Here is a 19,219-nt window from a genome sequence, read left to right as displayed (position 1 = left end):
TGCCACATAAACCAGATTTTTACCATGCCAAACCTGTATCTTTGGCTTGTTCAAGGTAATTAACCATTATCCATTAACCTCCTGCTGAGCACTCCTTCAGCCTTCAGCAAGCATCTTTCTTGCGAGAGAAGTAAAAATCAATTCCTCTGTCCTTGTGCTGTGCTGGTCCCCTCCTGCCCCTGGGGTGGGGACTTCCTCCCTGTGGCAAATGACAAGGAACAGTGAGATATTTACTGATGATTTGGTCACAAAGCAGTGCTGACATCCAGGAGAATGTGCACATGGAACTCCTGCCTCCCAAGTTCATTCAAAAGGGCAGGGAGGCCTGACAGGCATTGCTCTGGGCTGGGATTTAGGAAACCAGGGTTTCTGCTAAGGTGAGTTGGGAAAGTTGGTCAAAATTGAATTTTTGCCTCATGGAGAAGCTTTTTGGCTTCAAGTTTCACCACTGCCTCAAACTGGTGTCCCACTAAGGTGTTCCTGCAGAGTTCTTTCATTCCAGGCAGTTACTAATCCAGGCCCTCCAACAGCATGGATGAAGCAGAAGGCTTTGCTTCCACAAAACTTGCCACTCATGGCAAAGGAATCTGGCCTAAAAAATTGGTACTGCACCTTGGGATTAAAATCTGAAATGGGGGCATGCTTCACTCTTCACTGACTTGGTACAACACCGAAATTTGAGCCTCCACAAAGTATCCTGACTCAGGGGGAGGCAGGGAAGATGCATGGGGGAAAGGCAAAATGCTGAACACTCTTATAATACACAACCCTTGGTTACATCCATTTGCTTCCATCTCCTCCCAGAACAGCATCCCAGGCAGCAGATAAAAGCCTTGGCATGTTGCAGGATCAACATCTCATTCTGCCCCCATTCTGAAGGGGAGATACACCCAAAAAGCAACGAGCAAGGAGCAGTCTCCACATTTACAGGTTTTGCTGACTCCAGTTTGGATGCACTCAAGCAGGAAATTGGTTATTTTTACTTCCACCTCCTGAACAGAAAGGACATTGGGTTGTTTCTCTTTTTTCCACCTGTATCAGGGGGTGGTGACACCAGTGGAGGCCTTGGAGAAACTCCATCCCTCTGGTGGGGCTGCCAGGGCAGGGAAGGATGCTCAGAAGGACACGCTGTGGCTAAGCCCTGCTGATTATACAAGGGACAGAGAAGCAGCAAAAATTTACATCCTTCACCACAGCAGGCAGGACAGACAGCTAAATAACCCTGGCTGCACAGTGGTGCAATGTGAGCTTGCATTAAAACAACTTTTTTTTTTCCCTTGACACCTGAGAAAGAAGAGCAGAACTCAGAGAGGCTGATGCAGAGCAGCCCCTGGAGCCCTCCCAGCCCATCCCACCCTCCCAGCACTCACAGGGCTCTGGGGGATGTGTCGGCTCCACTCTGGGGCTGTCACCACTGGCTGTGGGTAGGTCTCACCTAGAGTTACTCCTGCCTGGCAGAGAGCAGCACTGCTCAGTGCCCAGGGGGTGTGGATGTCTGCTCCCTGGATGCCCTGCAGTTCTGGCACCCACAGCCGGACATAATCCCCCTGCAAACAGAGCAAACAGGATCCATTCAGTGACAAGCTGCAAGTGCTTCCCAGCAAGGCTCTGTCCCACTGGGAGAGGAGCCAGATTTCCTGGTAGAGAAGCTGGTGTTGTACAGCATCAGTTAACTCTGACAAGCCTTAGCCCCTCTTGCCAAATCCTCCACCCAGAATTAGTGCCTAAATGCTGGATGCTGGAGCTCTTCCCCCACGCTCACACTGCAGGCAGAGGAGGGAGGCAGAGATGCATTTTCAGCACTGTCCTGTTTAGGACATCCTGAAATGAAGCCACCCCTTGAAGTTTTACATGATTGAAGAAAAACAGGATGACTAGCTCACCTGCACACTCTTGTGTTCCTGAATCTCTCCTATTAACTCTACTGCTGTGTCCTCTATTAGGACTAATTTCTGATTTCTTGTTAAATCCTGCCAGCTACAGTGCCAAAAGGCAACAGCACGTGAAGCTAAGGAATAGTGTGGAAACAGGTCATCCAGTATGTGAATACTGGCTAAGCACATGGAAAGGGCAATTTATCTGCTCTTAGCACTTAAGAGAGGACAGTCAGAGGAGTCACAGGTTTAATCTACTCTTCAGCACCTCTCAAGGAATGGTTCTGCCTCTCAGGTAACTCCTGAGTTCTCCAAGAAGCTGCTCTGTGCTCAAGGAAGCATCTGTGTGAGGTATTGATGAAGAGATGGTGATGAAACACTTAACACACTGAGCAGGGAGGGTGTGGGGAGCTCCAGCCTCCCTGGGGACAGCAGCAGGTTGTTAAATTTACCTGCACACAAGGAGGAACCTGCCCAACATGGCCAGGAGACACCAGAACTGCTTCAGCATCCACACAGCACACTGATCTCTGCTCCCTGCAAACACCACATCCTTCACTGCACCCATCCTTGCAGAGCAGCCAAACAAGACTCACATTGCCATCGTAATCCAGGCCTTGTTTGACCATGTTAAACCTCCTGCTGTCCCGTGGGTCGTTGCCAATGCCAGCGCTGTACAGCCAGTTGCCATAATTGCTGCAAACGTCGTAATCCACCTTGAGAACAGAGGGACAGAACTGTCAGGACAGGTCAATGTTATCTTCCATCCTTTAGCTCAGGGGGAGAATTCCCTGAATGGGATTCACTCCAGCCACACTGGGGTGGTCAGAGCTCCCCCATGGACCTTCATGGCTGCTTTTTACAGCTGGGATCAGCTTCCCAGACTGCTTCAATTCACAGTGCTTAGGTCAGTGAGATAGGTAAAAGTCCAACCAAAGTCTCTTCCTCAGTTTCCTTCCTTTTAAAGGAAAATCCTTCTCTTTCTGCCATCATTTGGCAGACCTCACAAGTAGCCCTAGCATTTGAATGCTCATATTCCAAAAGAAAGTATTCAAACATGAGGGAAAATTCTTTGTGACCAGTTACCCAGACACCACACACTGGCAAAATCATCTCTGCAGATCCTACTAGCCAGTTTGGAGACAAGTTAAACTCAGACTGTGCAGACAATCCACACAGCGTATATGAGGATGCAAACAATACAAACACTGCAGTTTTTCCCATTGTCAAGTTATTCCTTCTCTAAACAAATAAAAAGCTCTCAAGGGTGCTTATATAAAATGGAGCAGGGCTTTTGGAACAAGCAGAATGTGATCCCACCTGAGTGCTCTTCAGCTGGGCAAGATGGCTTAAATCCAACACCATAAATTTTCCAGTTGTAGGACAATTCAAACCCTGCTCAGGAGCACAGTGGAAGTGACAGCCAAGAGGGTTTGGGATCTCTGAGCATTCCTAGGGGTGTCTGTGCTGCAAAAGCAGCAGCTGTGGCAGAAAGAGCTGGTTCAGTGCTGCTCTCTTCTCCCTTTACTGCAACCACGAAGAGATGTTTCCAAGACCTCAGCCTCTCCTTGGAGTGAGGAGCTCAATGCTCCAGGATGGCAGAGGGCTCAGGGAACAGGCTCAAGCTGCCCTTTCTCTGCAGAGCCCAGGGTCAGGGTGAACAGCAGCCAGCTCTGCTCCCTGTGCACCAGGCTTCCCCTTCCCAGCTTGCTTCCTCCAGCTGGTGAGATAAGGAGGGAAGAAAGATGCCATTGGGGGCCTGATTGTGTGATTAACATGCAGGAAAGCGTGTGTGGGAGGTGAGGGCAGATCTAAGGGGGCCTGGAGGAGGCAGGCTCATTTCCCCCTCAGCCTTGCCCCTTCCTGGCATTCTCTTCTATTTGTTTCTTTGCTTTTCCTTGGGGCCTGACCCTGTGAATGGCATCAATGAAGTCAGAGCTGAAATATTCTCAGTTCAGGACACCAGTGCTCTCTGGCCTTTCCCCTGGCTCCAGCAGAGCAGAGAGCTTGTGCCTCAGTTTCCCTGCCTGTCTGACACACACAGACCCTTGGTGGGCCTTTGCTGGCAGTACTGGAGATGAAACAGGCACTGCTTCCCTCTTTTTAGAGGCAATGAAACCACTTTCAGTTCTGCTCTGGTTTCTACTCTTCTACAGCCAAGTCTTCCCTACCAAGCTGATGTCTCCTGGGTACTGCTGGGGACGCCACCAGGTTACAGCAACAGAGCTGTGTGACACGAGATGGGACTGAAGGGCACAAGGATCAGCCTGTGCCACCCCAAGCTACAGTGGCCATCAGCATCTGGGGCTTCCCAAGGTGAAAGGGCCAGTGCAGCATGCTGAATTCTGCTTCATGTCCTTGGGAATGCATGTAGGTAACACAGGCAGCATCTTTCTAGTGTGAGACCTTCCAGATCTTCTTCACTTGTGGAATAGGACACACTTGTGTGAGTGACACACTCTTGCTCTCATCTGGGAAAGCATCACTGCAAGGAGCTGCCAAAACCCCTCTCTGCAGGATCCTGAAGTCCTGCACTGTGCTGTTGTCCAAGCCCACTATTGCTCACAGCACTGGCATGGGAGAGCACCCAGATTTTCCTCCAGATTTCCACCCAGATTTTCCTCCTGCAGCCAAAGCCATATCAGAGCCCACCTCCACAGAAGCTAAATAAAATTATATTCACAAAAAAAGTCTCTTTTAATTGCAGATATTGGCAAGGCAACTGGGCTTTTTCTGCCCATCCAGTACTGAGCGAGTGGAAAGTTTTCTGACTGCCAGTAGCCTCCTGTATCCCACAGATAAGACCTTTAATGTGAGGCTGATGTGAGCATTTGGCCTTTTTCAGCCAGTACCATGAGAATCCATGGGGACTGAGGTCAAAAAAGTGACCCAGCTATTTAACTGAGCTCACACAGCTGCTGACTGATATATGAGAGGGGAATTGGTGCTCTGGTTGGCAGGGAGGTCTGTAACACCCAGAATGAAGAAGGATGCCTCCAGCCAGGGTGGAGCTCTGGGGAGGCTGATCCAGCTATTGTCCCTGCTTGCCTGTGCTTGACTAGATGGCTTCCCAGTCCTCAGCCACCAATTCCAGACACTGTGCCAGCACACACTTCTTTTTATGTTCTATTCCTGGGCTGCCCTCCTTCTCAGCCCCTGGGGTGAGCAAATCACAGCACTGTTAGCATAATTCGTGTCTGAAAGTTTGCTCAAGTGCAATGGACCTCTGGCTAAAACCCTACACAGAAGATCAACACTTACTGCAAACTTCCCTGCCACATCTTTGTTCATGGCAGCTCCACTGTGGCAAAATTCCTTTTATTTCTGTGAGCTTTGGAAAGTTCACACTCTGTAAAATTATTGTACCAACCTGAAAATTACAGATCATCACCTGTACCCTTTCTTATAAATCAGGGCTGTCCTCCTGCCTATCATTAAACTCCAGGTACACAAAGGGCTCAGTCTTACCAGCAGGTATTCAAACCATTCTGCCCCCATCCTCCAGTCCAGCCCCAGGTCCTTGGTGAGGAAGCTGGCCACGTTCTGCCGCCCTCTGTTCGACATGAAGCCCGTGGCACTCAGCTCCCTCATGTTGGCATCCACAAAAGGAACCCCAGTTCTGCCCTCTGCAGAGACAAAACACAGCCCTGGGATGTCAGGATGGTTTTGGGCACTCATAAACCAGCCTGTGGTCATGTACTCACAGCTATTTCCAGGACAGTGCCAGTGCACAGCAGCAGGGAGGGATTTCAGTGTGGTTTAGCTGGAGACCAGCCACTGAGATCCACTGGAAATTAAATGGGATATCATACTGAAGATTAAGCTGGGGAGAACTTTTGGCAAGAAGAAAACAAAACAAAAAAAAAAACCAGAATATATCTCAGACTGGAAAAACAATCAGATGGGTTGCAGAGTAAAATAAATATTCAGACAACAGTGAGATGGGCCAAGAACAGAAAGATTCTTGACAAGTGACTAACAGAGAGATATACTGGACAAATCCCCCAGGGTTAGTACCTGAAAAGTAGAGTTTATCTGCTGTTAAGGAAAAGATTTACTGTGCCTGGATGATTTATTTTATCCTGTGTGCAAATGGGTACAGGTGGCATTAACACAAAAAAAGATACAGAGGTGTGTATTGCACTGATTCTAATGCTTTAATCTGTTAGTCCCTCCAAGTTTTGAGATATTATGCTTGTTATTCATGTGACAACAACAAAGTTATAACACCTAAAGAAAAGGCTGTGGGATTACAAAAGATGTGATTTAGTCAAGATCTGTCATAACCTTGTAACCAAAAGCAAACAGAACCAAACACAGGCATGGCAATCCAATATTGATAAAAAGGGCTGGTCAGCCTCTGTGTGACTAAACAGAAAGGACCAGCAGGTCACAAACACTCCCTCCTGGGCAGGAAAACCCACCTGTAGTGCACCTCACAAAGCAGGGTAACCCCCTGGGCTGCTCCTGTGCAGTGGAAGGGCAGGCACACACATCCATGCCCTGGTGATGCCAGTTCCAATGCCAGCCCTGGCCATGCTGGCACTGCCCTACAGAGCCCTGAGCCCTGTGAGCCCCAAGAGACACGTGGAGAACAAACCACACCCAGCCAAACCTGTGTTTTCTACTGACCTTTCCAACACTCAAAGAGCTGAAGGTCCTTTTTCCAGGGGATCTCTTTGCTTTGAAGCCCTGTGGAGGAAAATAATGACCTGCTGATGAAGAAAATACTGACACAGTCAGTCACAACACAGCCAGGGGTGCTTGGTTGACACGAGGCATGAGGGTGAAGCCTGGCCTCTCAGTGCCATTAAACAAACCTTCTGCACAGGTTTAGAGATTATTCATTCCTCCCCTCAATGTGGCCAAGGGGTGTCCTTTGCACACAGAGGGTGCTCAAGCCCTAATGGATTTTGTCTATTTATTTTGCTGATGTTTCCTTTTTTTTTCCTTGTTTAATTAAAGATGGCTCAGACCTCACAAGTGGACAGAGATGTGCTCTGGCCCACGCTGATATTTTCTTTTTCAGCTTTACTCCTGGACAATGTTTATGTGAAATCTGTTTCTGTAGCAGGTACTACACCCAGAATTACCTGGCAGAAGCCCCAGGTAACACTTTGCTCCTGCAAATGGGATAGAACAGATGAGGGGATGATCCAGTGGCAATTACAACTCTGTGCAGTGGAGCAGAGGCAGCAGGGACAAATCAGCTCTAGCTCCAAACATTGAAGGTCAGGCCCAGCAGAAGCATCCAGTGCCATCAGAACAGCACAGAGGGCTGGCAGATGTGACATAGGCCCTGAGGGAGATGTTCCCCTCTGCAGCCACAGCTGGATGCTGCCCTGCAGCCTCTGAGCCAGTGCTGCATCCCCTGCAGAGCAGCTCACCCAGCACAGGCATCACCTGCAGGGTCTCCTGACACATGGGCTGGGTGTTTGATGTTGCACTGAGTGTTCAGACATTTCACATTGTCACTGGGGCTGGAGCTGAATCCCATTCTGATTCCTGTGCAGTGCAATATCTGGTTTTTGGGATTCACCTGCTGGGTCAGCTCCTGCTCTGTTCCAGGTCCTCTGGAGAACTTGGGCAAGCCTGAAGCCTGGGTTCTGCTGAAAGGTGGAATGTCTCTGGAAACAGCATCTTCACTCTCCTTGTGCTGCTGTTTTCCCATGTGTCAATACCCTGTATCTAACCAGATTTGGGGATCAGTGTCCAGCACTGTGGTGCTGAGGCACTTTTGTGCTAACAGAGTTCCCAGCAGCATCCCAGGGTGGTGACACAACCACCATGAGAACATTGCTACAACTTAATGCCTCTTCTCTGCCTTTCCCTGCTGTAAGAGAGCACCTTTCCCCCTAAATGTGGTGATCCATGCACACCTTTTAAGGAGAAGATCCTTGTGCCATATTTCAGGGCCACAAACCGAAAGTAATCCCTCCACAGCAGTTCAAACAGGACCCTGAAACACAAAACCATCTCAGTATTTCACTGTGGGTGATTTATGATCACTGAGCTAGGATTTTGCTTCCATACAACCCATCATGAACACTGTGAGGTTTATTCACAAGGAGAGATTTCAGGCACCTTCCCTGTGACACCAGTTCCTTCCGCAAGCCTCCTTACCCTGCTTACAGAGAAAGCAAACTCTGCATGAGTCACTTGGGAAGCTTTCCTTAGAGCTTCAGAAGAATGTTCCTGCTCCATCCCTACTGGGATGTACAGTAATTTCACCTTTATAAACCACATCTGATTATAAGCCGCAGGTCCAGGTGTCAGCAACTGTATTGGGTTACAATACAGAGTGTGATAAAAGGTATCTGTTCTATCACCATCTGTTGAGAGTGGGGGCAGTGATCCTGATCTCTGTGGGAGATATTCTGCTAATGGGCATCCATTGAAACCAGGCAGGGCAGTGTTCTTTATCTTTTCACAACCCATCCTTCCTCCAGCCAGTCATTTTCTGCTCATGGCCATTGAGTCCCACTGTGGCACTGATAAAATTACTGCATCCCATTGGGAGTTGCTCCAGCCAGGGGGAAGAGCCCAACATTTCTTACCAAGATAAAAACAGAGCTTTTGGGACACTAAGGGAGCCCCTTTCTCCACTGGGCTCCAGAGGAAAACCGGATTTCTCCACATCCCCACTGGAGCTCCGGAGGGAAACTGCACCTTGTACAGGAGCACTGCTCCAGCTGAGCCACATCTGTCACTGCAGGAGGATGCAGCCACCATGGAATGGGACTGCTGCCAACGCCCTGCCTGACGGGTGTCAGGTTGTACTCTGACTGTGTCAGGGTTTGGGGTTTGTTCTTTGTAGTGCTGTATTTCTATTTTAATTTCCCTAGTAAAGAACTGTTATTCCTAATTCCCATATCTTTGCCTGAAAGCCCCTTGATTTCAAAATTATAATAATTTGGAGGGAGGGGGTTTACATTCTCCATTTCAAAGAGAAGCTCCTGCCTTTCTCAGCAGACACCTGTCCTCCAAACTAAAACAGCAACTTTTCGTTCTTTGTCCATATATAAGCCACACCTGATTATAAGCCGCACTTTGGGTTCAGACCAAAATTTTAGTCAAAATGGTGCAGTTTATAATAGTGAAATTATTGTGTAATTGTCCCAGAGCAGGGTGAGGGCCTGATTCAGCTTCACACTTCCGCAGGAAGGAGCACATCAGCACATTCCTGAGAGCTGGGTGTTCATTTAAGCAATAATCCCTTTAGGGACTCCAAGACACCTTTCAAAACTGGTTTATGTTGAACTCAGAAGCCTGGGAGTTTTGAGTTTTCTGTGCTTTCTGGCACTGACTCCCAGGAGGACACTGTTTTTGATTTGAGAAAGTCAGAATTGGAGAAGGTTTCCAAATTTGAGTGACAAGAATTAGAATCATGGGTGTGTAGTTAGAAGTGTGTGATTTCACATGGTGAAGGGTTTGGAATTCGAGGTTTTTATAATATAGTAATAGGTAGGGACAAGATGGAGAATTTTGAGTAGAGTCTCTTTCTGTCTTCCTCCTTCATAATTTCAGGCAGCAGTTTCTGGTTGGACAGTCAGTGCTGCACTGAGGGTCACAGGAGTTTTATTGGGTCAAAAGGATAAATAATATAGCTGTTAGTTCTTTATTGGACTGTTTAGCTTTAAAAGACCTTGTAATTAACTAAATTCATCTCCATTTTGCTCACTTTTAGCTGGTAGCTAGAAGTGTTGCTGAACTCTCTGTACTTTAGATAAGATTTAATAAACAACCAAGTCCCAACATGAGAAAATTCATCTCCTTCATGTTTTTAATCCAGACTCTGTGTGAAGACAGAAGAAAATGAAGACAAGCCACTAATTAGGTGGTGCAGCCAACCCATTTACAGGTTTACAGTGCTCCAGCCCATTAGATCAGGTGCAAGGCCCATGGGGAAAAGGACAGTTTTATATAAAAATTTTTATATAAAAAAGAGCTTCTTATAAAATGATGGCACATCAGCCTCAGAGACCTGCTTCAGCTCTATGCCATATGGGAAGCACCCTGCTCAGCTGATTTTTAGGCTGACAAGATCCTTTTGGATAATCTGGTTATGGAACAGAATCACAGAATTAGGAATCAGGTTGGAAAAGACCTCTGAGGTCATCCAGGGCCATCTATGACCAAACACCACTGTGAAAACCAGACCATGGCACTGAGCCCAGTCTTTCCTTACACACCTTCAGGGACAGTGACTCCACCACCTCCTTGGAAATCCACTCCCATGTCTAATCACCCTTTCAGTGAAGAAATTCCTCCTAATGTCCAACCTGAACAGGACACTAAAAATCCTAAAAAGCAGTGTGATAACACTGAGGTTCAATGAGTCCCTCATGTGCAGCCACCATGACCTGTACTAAATGTACAGGTGACTTCTTGGGAGCTTGACAGCTTTATTTTTATAATTACTGAACACTTTAAAATGCTAAAATCACCATGGCATGCCAGCTGCCAGCAGGCTGGCTGACCATTAGATGGAAAACAGGAGTGTGTTCATTTCTTGAACTCTTTCCTCTCTTAACTGCCTCTGAAGTTAAAAAAACCCAAACATACACTTCATAGGTGTTGATATTTTATCTGTCATTTGAATTTTAGTGAAACTGAGCAGCCAGAATGTTTGGCAGTGTTCTGCCTGTTCTTAACCAACCACTGTGCTGTTTGACATGTTGTAAATGTAACAAACCAAAATGAATATTTAGTTCTAGAATTTGCACAGACCTTATGGTTTGGGATTTTTCCCATCCAGGTCTAGTGTTAGGCCAGGCTCTAACATGAATCTATCAAGAGCTCCAGGTTCTAATTCACAGTGTCTGGGCAGAACAAGCTCAAGGCGAGCCCAGGGATGGATAAACTGAGAGGTGAGGAAGAGCATGGGTGACAAGATGGGCTGCAATAAACCCAGTTCCCAGTGCCCCCTTCCCCTCTGCTCTGATGTGGTGGTCATAGCTGGACTTGTGGCCATGGGACCTTCAAACATCACGAGATTTGCACAAGACACACAGTCCCTGAGACTTTTGGGCTCTTATCCTTGGTCTGAGAAACCCTTTGGCTTTTATTTGTAAATTATTCTTCCTTCTCATTTAGCCCATAAGAACACAGAGATGGACGGTGCTGATTTGCTGAGATTGTTTTCATGAACCAGTTTCCCAGCAATAATAATGACAACTGGCATTCATAATCCTTACTTACAAAATGCCTAAAGCCTCTGGGTGTTGAGGACAGACTAATAAATCCATACTGAAAGAGAACTACAGTGCAACCCAGAGGAACCAGCCAGCAGGCACAGGAAAAACAAACATTAATTATGAAGAGAGTTATCAAATCACTCTCCTGTGCCTGAAATGCCAGGTTCCTTTTCAGAGAAAATAAACCATGGTGATGGTGCAGACATACCAGTATGTGCTCTGATTTGCTGTTCTCTCTCTCTCATACTTCTGGATCTGCTCATAGATGTATCGAGGTGAGATGCAGCCCAGTGCCAGCCTGAAAGCAGAGGAAGGATGTTCTGAATGCCTTGCAGGACTGACAGCTCAGGAGGAGACAGGCAGTTTTGTGTCAAGTTGCTGTCTAAAAATGTTGTTTGGCTTGCATTCCTGACCCTGACTTCCTAAATGGCTTTAGTCAAGTTGTAATTTCTCTGCAACTCTTCATGAGAGAGAATTCTCTTCCAAGAATCAAAATCCTCCCCTTCCTGGGGTATGACTGTTACAGGAGTCTCCAAGCTATGGAGATAAATCTTTTTACTCAAGCTTGGCAAGTTTTGCCTAAATGATTTAACAAACCCAATGAAAAGAATCTCAAATGTCAACCTCTGCATCACATGTCCTGTTCTTTTACCACAAACCTCCTTATCCTGTGCCCAGGGCTCCTTTTCCTGCAGAACCTCAGTGGTTCATTTGAGCAATCACAGAAGGCAAGTGACTGCTGAAAATCTGAGTCCTGGCAGGAAAACTAGGGAATCAAACCCTGCTCTGGCATTTCAACCCACTGGGCTCCTTCCATTTGTTCCAAATCAACACTGTTGCAAGACAGGAAAAGACTTGGAGACTCCAACCCCATCATACAGAGTGATAAAGAACAACTTTTACCTTGCTCTTCCCAGAAATGCATTTTACTGCCATTTCCACTACAGCTTGTGGAAACACTGGATGCTCTAATGAATTGTGGAAAACAGGAAGAAAGGCTTTGAAGAGTTTTTCCTTAATTGCTGACCAGCTCTAATGGCCAGTATGAGATGGGAATGACTGGGGGCAACCTGAATTGCTCTGATTTTGATTATGTGACATAGGAACATTTTGGGGCAGGCAGATCAGGACTGTTTGCTCTGAGCAAATGGCCAGCTTGGAAAAACTCAAGTAGAGGCCACAAATAACAAACTTCCACATAGCCAGCAGTGCCACCAGATGGAGCCATCCACTGCAACCATCAAAGCACAAAGCTTGATGGAAACAAGAAATCCTGACCTGTAACAGCCTCAGAAATTTAGTTCTCATTGCAAATCTGTTGGGAGAATTCAGATACTCTCAGCTTAGGCTGAACTGGGTTCTGCTGCTGCAATTCCAGTCTGGAATTAACTCTGCTCCCAGCACAGCTCTGCCTCACTGCACCAGTTCCAGCAAAGTGCAGCCCCAGAACTGCTCTACCACAACAAAAAGAGCCAAAGGAATCACACCTAGACCTCTACCCCTGCCCAGAAGCACCCAGCAGACAGCAACATCAGCTTGGGATGGAAGCAGAAAAGGATTTTCCATCTCAACAAAAATCTTTACCATGGTGCGAATTTGGTTGAGTAATCCATTCCCACCAGCCCATTCCGAGTCTCCTTGTAAGAAGCAACCAGGTTCTGTGAGAGTGAAAGAACAAAAGGGTTTTAATACTTTACAAGCAATCTGCTCAATGTTCTTTCCTTCTGGAGCCAGAGCAATTCTGGCAGGGCTGGGCTCCCTCTCATGGCTGCCTGCAAGGATTGCACAGCTGCCCAATTCCTGCCTCCACATCCAGGTATGAACCAGGCCAGAGTTCATTATAACTCTGGGGTTTGTGTGTGCCATGAGCTGTGCTCCCCTCTTCAGCCTTGTTATAGTTTAGATGCTCTAAAGCATCTAAATTCAAGCATCATAAAGACACTCCAAGGTTCTTTCTACAAGCACTGTGCACCTGGCTCTGCTATTCCCATCTGATTTTGGCTCAAAAACCCACTGAAAAGCACCAGTGGAAGTGGCAGCCTTGTGGCTGCTTGTTTGGGGGTTACAGAACCCGTGTGACAGCACCCAACAGCTGCAGGAACTCTGGCCCCTGCTGTTCCTGTGCCCCACACATTTACAGCAGGATGCAGATCTTCCATGCCCTGAGCATTCCAGGAACAATGCAGAGGACTTAAGGAAGATCTCCTTGATCACCTTCACTGCACGGGTTACAATCACTAAAGGGTTGTTGCAGCTCACTGGGAAAGACAATATTTGCATTACAAAAAAAAAGAAGGAAGAGGTTTTCCAGCTCCGGTGATATTAATGCAGAAGCTATGCACACTTGTACTCATTTTGGTTGGGATGGAGCTCATTTTCTTCACTGCAGCTAATCTGGGGCTGTTTTGGATTTGTGCTGAAAACAGTGCAGATAGCACAGCAATGTTTTCCTTAGTGCTGAGCAGAGCTCACACAGCCTCAAGGCCTTTTCTGCTTCTCTCACCACCCCACCCTGAGCAGGCTGGGGGTGCACAAGGATTTGGGAGAGGACACAGCTGGGACAGCCGACCCCAGCTGACCCTCGGGGTATTTATTCTAGACCATAATGAAGTCATGCTCAGCATATAAAGCTGGAAGTCAGGATGTTTGGAGTGATGCCATTTGTCTTTACATGTAACTGTGATGGAGCCCTGCTTTCCTGGCTGAAAACCTGCCCACTGCTGGGAAGTATTAAATGAATCCTCACCTTGCTCTGCCTGTGCACACAGCTTTTACTTTCCCTATTAAATGGTCTTTAACTCAACATGTGACTTTTCTCACTTTAATCCTTCTGAATCTCCCCTCCATTCACTGGCAGGAACTGAGGGAGCAGCTGCTGCAGGGCTGAGCTGCCTCATGGGGTTAAACCAGGACAATGCTCCCCAAAAGCAAAAGAATGCAGGAACTTTAGAGGCACAGCTGAAAGGATGCCCTGGGGGCTGTCCCAGTGAGGCACTGGGAACACCACACTTTTAATCCATCTCAGCTGGAGAGGTGCTCCCTCCTTTATCCAGCTTGGGGCCTGATGCTGCTGGAAATCAGCACACGTGTCTTTGAATTCAGACACGGCAAATTTAAGACAGTTCCTCAAACTAGACCAGAAAGAAGTTCAAAAACTGTCTGACAAAATGCAGTCAGCAGGAGCTTCACCCCACCAAAGCAAGGAAACAAATAGGAGCTGTCATCACTGGCTGCAAGATTTTAAACCAGACTACAGAAACCTCCTGCTATTTATAACTGTGGGCAGAACTTGGGTCGGTTGTTCCTCACCCCAGTTGCAATTCCAGCCCTTCAGGCATTTTCCACTCCTCTAAAACAGAGGAACTACACTGCTGATGACGTGGGACTTGAGCACAGAAGGAGCAAATCAAGGTAAAGCAGCTAAAAAATTTTGTCCCAAGTCCCAGAAGTTAATGGAAAAAAATACCTCAGAGAGATGGCCAGTAAACTAGGTTCCTAAGTATTTGGCTTACATTCCCCAGTCCCAGATTACTTCTTTTTGGTCTAGTTTTGTCTCTCTGAAAAATTGAAATAATGCTAATTCCCTCCTCTGTGAAGTTTTATACGGGAGCTAAGGAAATATTATTAGGAAGTGAAATTGCAGCCTCACCCACTTGCACAGCCATGTGTACAAGGGGGAGGATGCAGGCAAGGAAATGTAAGAGTTACCGTGTCCCAAAAATAATATTGCAGCCTCATTAAAGCCTGGGTCTCTCCTCCACTGCAGGGAAAGGCTGTTCGGGGATCAGTCACTGGATCTGCCACAAAAACACAAAAACAACACCTTGTCACCCCTGGGAATGCATCTCAAAGGCAGGGAGATTAAAATCTAGGGATGCTCAGCAGTGGGGATGTCTGCTTTGGGAGCACAAAAGATTTTGTGGCCTTCCTTTAAAATAAGGGTCGTATCAAATATATTAAAAATCACTAAGAGGATGTTTCCAACCCAGCTGCTCTTCCACACAGGGAATTTAATTTCAATTTCATTGTGAGTGAACTGAGGCTTAGTTACAGTTTGAAGGGCAATCACTGTCTCCATGTTTTGGTTCTTGGTAAGAGATGTATCATAGACTCACAGAAGGGTTTGGGTTGGAAGGGAAATTAAAAATTATCCATGGGTAGGGACACCTTCCACTATTCCAGTTTGCTCCATGCCCTGTCCAGCCTGGCTTTGGACACTTCCAGGGATGGCACACCCACAGCTTCTCTGGGCACCCTGTGCCAGGGCCTCACCACTCTCACAGGGAACAATTTCTTCCTCACATCTAACCTAAATCTACTCTTTTAATTTGAAGATAAATATCTGCCTAACCCTGCAACTAAAGACAGATGCTTCTACAGCACCTCCCTGACTGAAAGAGCCATGATAATTCAATCACCCTTAGGGACTACATTTCACATCTCTCTCAAGCACTAGCTGCCTCTACATTTTCACAAAAGGAATTTTTTCTGTGACAGAATATAATATGCACTGCAAGATATTGGGTTTGTATTAACCATCAGAACTCAAGTGCAGCCACTGCAGGTACCCACTTCACTCTGCCTGAACATCTGGGAATCTGGAGCAGCAGGAAATTATTTACTTTGTAATCCACATTTTTTCAAGACAGATCTAAACAGGATATTTTTAAGAACAGCATCTAAGCAGTGTTTCATTAGTGCAACTTCCAGATGAAGTTTTCTCACCCTTCTGTCCAAAATCCTCCATTGTAGGGACAGTCCCTTCTTCCAGCCCTGGGGGCAGGGGCTTTAGCTGATCTGGCATCTTCAGGGTGGGCCGGACCTTGGCCCCGGATTCCAGCGCTTTTCTGAAGTGGGTGTAGACATCGGGTAACCTGCACAGATGGGAGCAGCCAGTCACACACCCCTTCCTCAGGAGCAGGATTAGCATTCCAGGCTGTCCTCCCACGTTTGTGATGCCTGTTTGAGCACTGCCAGCCACAATAGGGGCGGATCACAGCCACCTGAAGCTCAGTCCTTTGCCCAATTTCTTTCTGCTTCTGATGCAAATTGTGCCTTTTCAATCTAAGGTGTGCCCTGGTGGGGAAATAGTGAGAGCTCACCAAACTTCTGATTAACACAGCTGATCTCAATGTGAAAATCTACAACCTCCTGGTGTCTTTTCAGGCAAAGCAGAAAAGCAGGCATTTTCACAGCCTGATTTGTCTGCTCTTATTGTATATATTTTCTACAGAATACCATGAATCACTCAACTCCATCAACTACACTTGAAGTGAGTGCTGAGGGAGCAGTGAAGAGTACACACACCAAGGAGGGCTGGAAGTAAATCATCTCTTAGCTCCCTTCCAACCCAAACCATTTAATGGGTCTATGAAGTTGCTTCAGGTGAAGCTTAGGTTAGACATTAGGAAAAGTTTCTTCACAGAAAGGGTGGTCAGGCTGGAACAAGCTGTCCAGCTGTGCAGGGAAGTGGTGGAGTTACTGTCCCTGCAGGATTTAAAATATGTGGGGATGTGGCACTGAAGGACATGGTTTACTGCTGAGCTTGGCTTAGTTAATTTTGATTTGGGGTTTGATTTGATGATTTTAGAGGTCTTTTCCAGTCCCTTAATGAACAAACACACACCTTGGCTTTAAACACACACAAGCATAAATCCTACTAGTGCAGAGGGATGAATGTGCCTGAGCATGACAGCACTGCTCCATAAAAGCACAAACAGATGGACTAATAGGTCCTTTTCTGTGGGACCAGAGGACTGGGAGCCCTGATGAGTGAGAAACAAATGGGACAGTGGAGGGGTGACAGCACAGAGCAGCCCACCTGTCAATAGGCCTGAAGGGGAGATCATCCCGATGATACAGCGTGGAGCCCCAGAATGTCTGCATCTTCACCCCGTGCTGCCTGCACACCTGGCACAGCCCCTTCTCCACATCCAGCTCCTCCTGTGTGGCCTGGGGAGAATGAAAGAGTGAGGCCAGGGCTGCACAAAGTCCCTGGTCCTGCCCTCCTCACTCCTCTCCACATTGCCATCATCCCTTTGCCCCTCTCAGGGAGTCCCCACCCCAGGAACTGCCCAGCTTCCCCAAGGTTAACAACACCCCAGAAATGCTCTGAACACACAGGATCTGCATCACCACTTGGTCGTGGAAGAAACCTTCACAGCACAATTTTATCTTTTAACCGTGTCACTCGAGTATTTCCTTTACCTCTTCATGGAAAACCACAGCAGTGACAGAGCCCAGCTGAGTAATCAGATCCCGGACCACATCTTCCGGCTTCCCCTTCCTCACAACCAGGGTACTAAAACACAAAATATTGCCCTGAAATAGTCTTGATGTTGTTATTTATGTGTACAAGAGGCCATCATCCCAGCCCAGGCAGGCACTCCTGGTTTTCTGTGGAGCACAGACAGTGTGTGCAGGCACACAGACAGGATTTGACCAGCCTGCATTTTTTAGGAGCCCCTAAACAGAGTTTGTAAGCCTCTGGGGCTTAGTTTGTGTCAAACACATTTCTGCCACTCTGGATGCCTCAGAAAAGATGACTGGGCACAAAGCCAGGCTGTTACCTAAAAGTGAATCTGCTCATCCTCACACACTAAAGAGATTCAAGGGCTGGCTGATCCACCTTGTCCAAGTTTCTCAGAGAGGTTTTCCCATCCCTGGAAATATTCAGGGTCAGATTGAACAGGACTCTGAACCTGATCTGGTTGAAGATGTCCCCTGCTCATTGCAGTGGGTTGGACTAGATGGTCTTTAAAGTTCCCTTCCAACCCAAACTATTCTATGACTCCATGATCTTTTGCTCTGCAAAGCCAGATATTACCTGGTAATGGATTCTTCAGGCCCTGGTCTAGCCCAATAATGGTTCTAGAGCCACCATAAACAAGGATATCTGAATCTAGAGACTGGGTTAGTGGGACAGGGCATAAAGCAATGTGACTCTCCAGTCTCAGAAGCCAGGTCTGTCCCAAGCCAACATCCAGGGAAAGCTCTCCAGGGACAAGGAAGGCTCCAGGCCACAGTGGCTACTGAAACTGCCCACATCTCAAAATTCTGCCGTTCATGTTTCCCACTGCCAGCACTTTGGGTAAAGCACTCAAGGCTGACACTCATCTGGGGTACCAGAGAAAGCCAAAGCCAGGTGGCACAGAGCCTGGATGGCTCTCTGTCCCCTGCAGGTGACACAGCAGGTCACCTCAACAGGGGCTACACGAGCGACCCCACTGTAATAAGAGCCATCAGAGCCCAGAGTGCCCAACACATCCGAGCCACAGCACGGGTATATGCTGAAAAAGAGCAAGAAAACAAATACGTTATTTGCACGGTGCTTTCCAAACTACCTTCCTTTTCTCTTGAGCGTTTCCCTGAGGTCCTTCACACTTTCCAGCAAAAACCTGAGCCTGTGTGGCCCCGTCTTGGGCCAGCCGTAGCAGTGGGTGCGCAGGTAGTGCCGCGGGTCGAAGCAGTACAGGGGAATCACGAACGCCGCGTTGTGCTGAGCCCAGTGCAGCACCTGCGAACACAGAGCGGGCGGTGCGAGCTCGGGGCAGGGCGAGGGGACAATCCCCGGGCTGTCCCCAGAGCCCCGGCGCTCCCTTACCTGGTGATCGTGTGCGCGCAGGTCGCAGCGCAGCAGGCAGATGGCCGTGCCCGCCGGCCCCGACACTGTCCCCGGCATTGTCCCCGGCATTGTCCCCCGCCTGGCCTCTGCCACCTCGCCCGGAGCGGCTCTGTCCCCCCGCGCCCGGCCCCTCATCCCGCCCTGCAGGGGAGGAGCCGTCCTGCTCCGCATCCCGGTGTCCGCCCCCAGCGCATCCCTGAGCAGGTCCCGTCCCGCATCCCTGCAGGGCAGGAGCGCAGCGAGCTCCCTTCCCTTCCCTTCCCTTCCCTTCCCTTTCCCTTTCCCTTTCCCTTTCCCTTTCCCTTTCCCTTTCCCTTTCCCTTTCCCTTTCCCTTTCCCTTCCCCTTCCCCTTCCCCTTCCCTTTCCCCTTCCCTTTCCCCTTCCCTTTCCTCTGCCCCAACTGCTTGCTCTTATTGCTGGGTGCTTTTTTCAACCTCTTTATCATTTTAAATCTCTTTGTATTTTTAAATCTCTTTATATTTTAAAATCTCTGTATCTTGCACACACCAGTGCTGGGGCTCAG

At 47.8% G+C, this 19,219-nt stretch overlaps 1 protein-coding gene across 1 annotated transcript; it reads right to left on the bottom strand.

The window, feature by feature from the left end:
• Window positions 1-17: 17 nt before the first annotated feature.
• LOC117005342 (cryptochrome DASH-like) lies at window positions 18-18,827 on the bottom strand. Its single transcript, XM_033076907.1, has 14 exons — window positions 18,675-18,827; window positions 18,415-18,587; window positions 17,279-17,372; window positions 16,893-17,023; window positions 15,797-15,945; window positions 14,780-14,868; window positions 12,656-12,729; window positions 11,280-11,369; window positions 7,754-7,833; window positions 6,507-6,566; window positions 5,343-5,500; window positions 2,471-2,590; window positions 1,371-1,547; window positions 18-199 (listed from the first exon to the last, which is right to left on the bottom strand). The coding sequence occupies exons 1-14, from the start codon at window positions 18,762-18,764 to the stop codon at window positions 104-106; spliced, it is 1,581 nt and encodes a 526-aa protein (XP_032932798.1). The 5' UTR covers window positions 18,765-18,827; the 3' UTR covers window positions 18-103.
• Window positions 18,828-19,219: the final 392 nt, after the last annotated feature.

This window comes from Catharus ustulatus, chromosome 1, assembly GCF_009819885.2.
Source record: "Catharus ustulatus isolate bCatUst1 chromosome 1, bCatUst1.pri.v2, whole genome shotgun sequence".
NCBI classification, from domain to species: domain Eukaryota; kingdom Metazoa; phylum Chordata; class Aves; order Passeriformes; family Turdidae; genus Catharus; species Catharus ustulatus.
The sequence above is the reverse complement of the archived record's forward strand: the minus strand, read 5'-3'. Positions and strand labels throughout refer to the sequence as shown.

Bases quoted from the DNA above. Each gene is read 5' to 3' on its own strand.
- LOC117005342 (XM_033076907.1), bottom strand. From the start codon at position 18,764: ATGCCGGGGACAATGCCGGGGACAGTGTCGGGGCCGGCGGGCACGGCC. The intron at 11,370-12,655 runs GTAAAGATTTTT...CTCTGCTTTCAG, and splicing joins TCAACCAAATTCGCACCATG to GCTGGCACTGGGCTGCATCT. The intron at 6,567-7,753 runs GTGTGCATGGAT...TTTCCTCCACAG, and splicing joins AAGGATCTTCTCCTTAAAAG to GGCTTCAAAGCAAAGAGATC.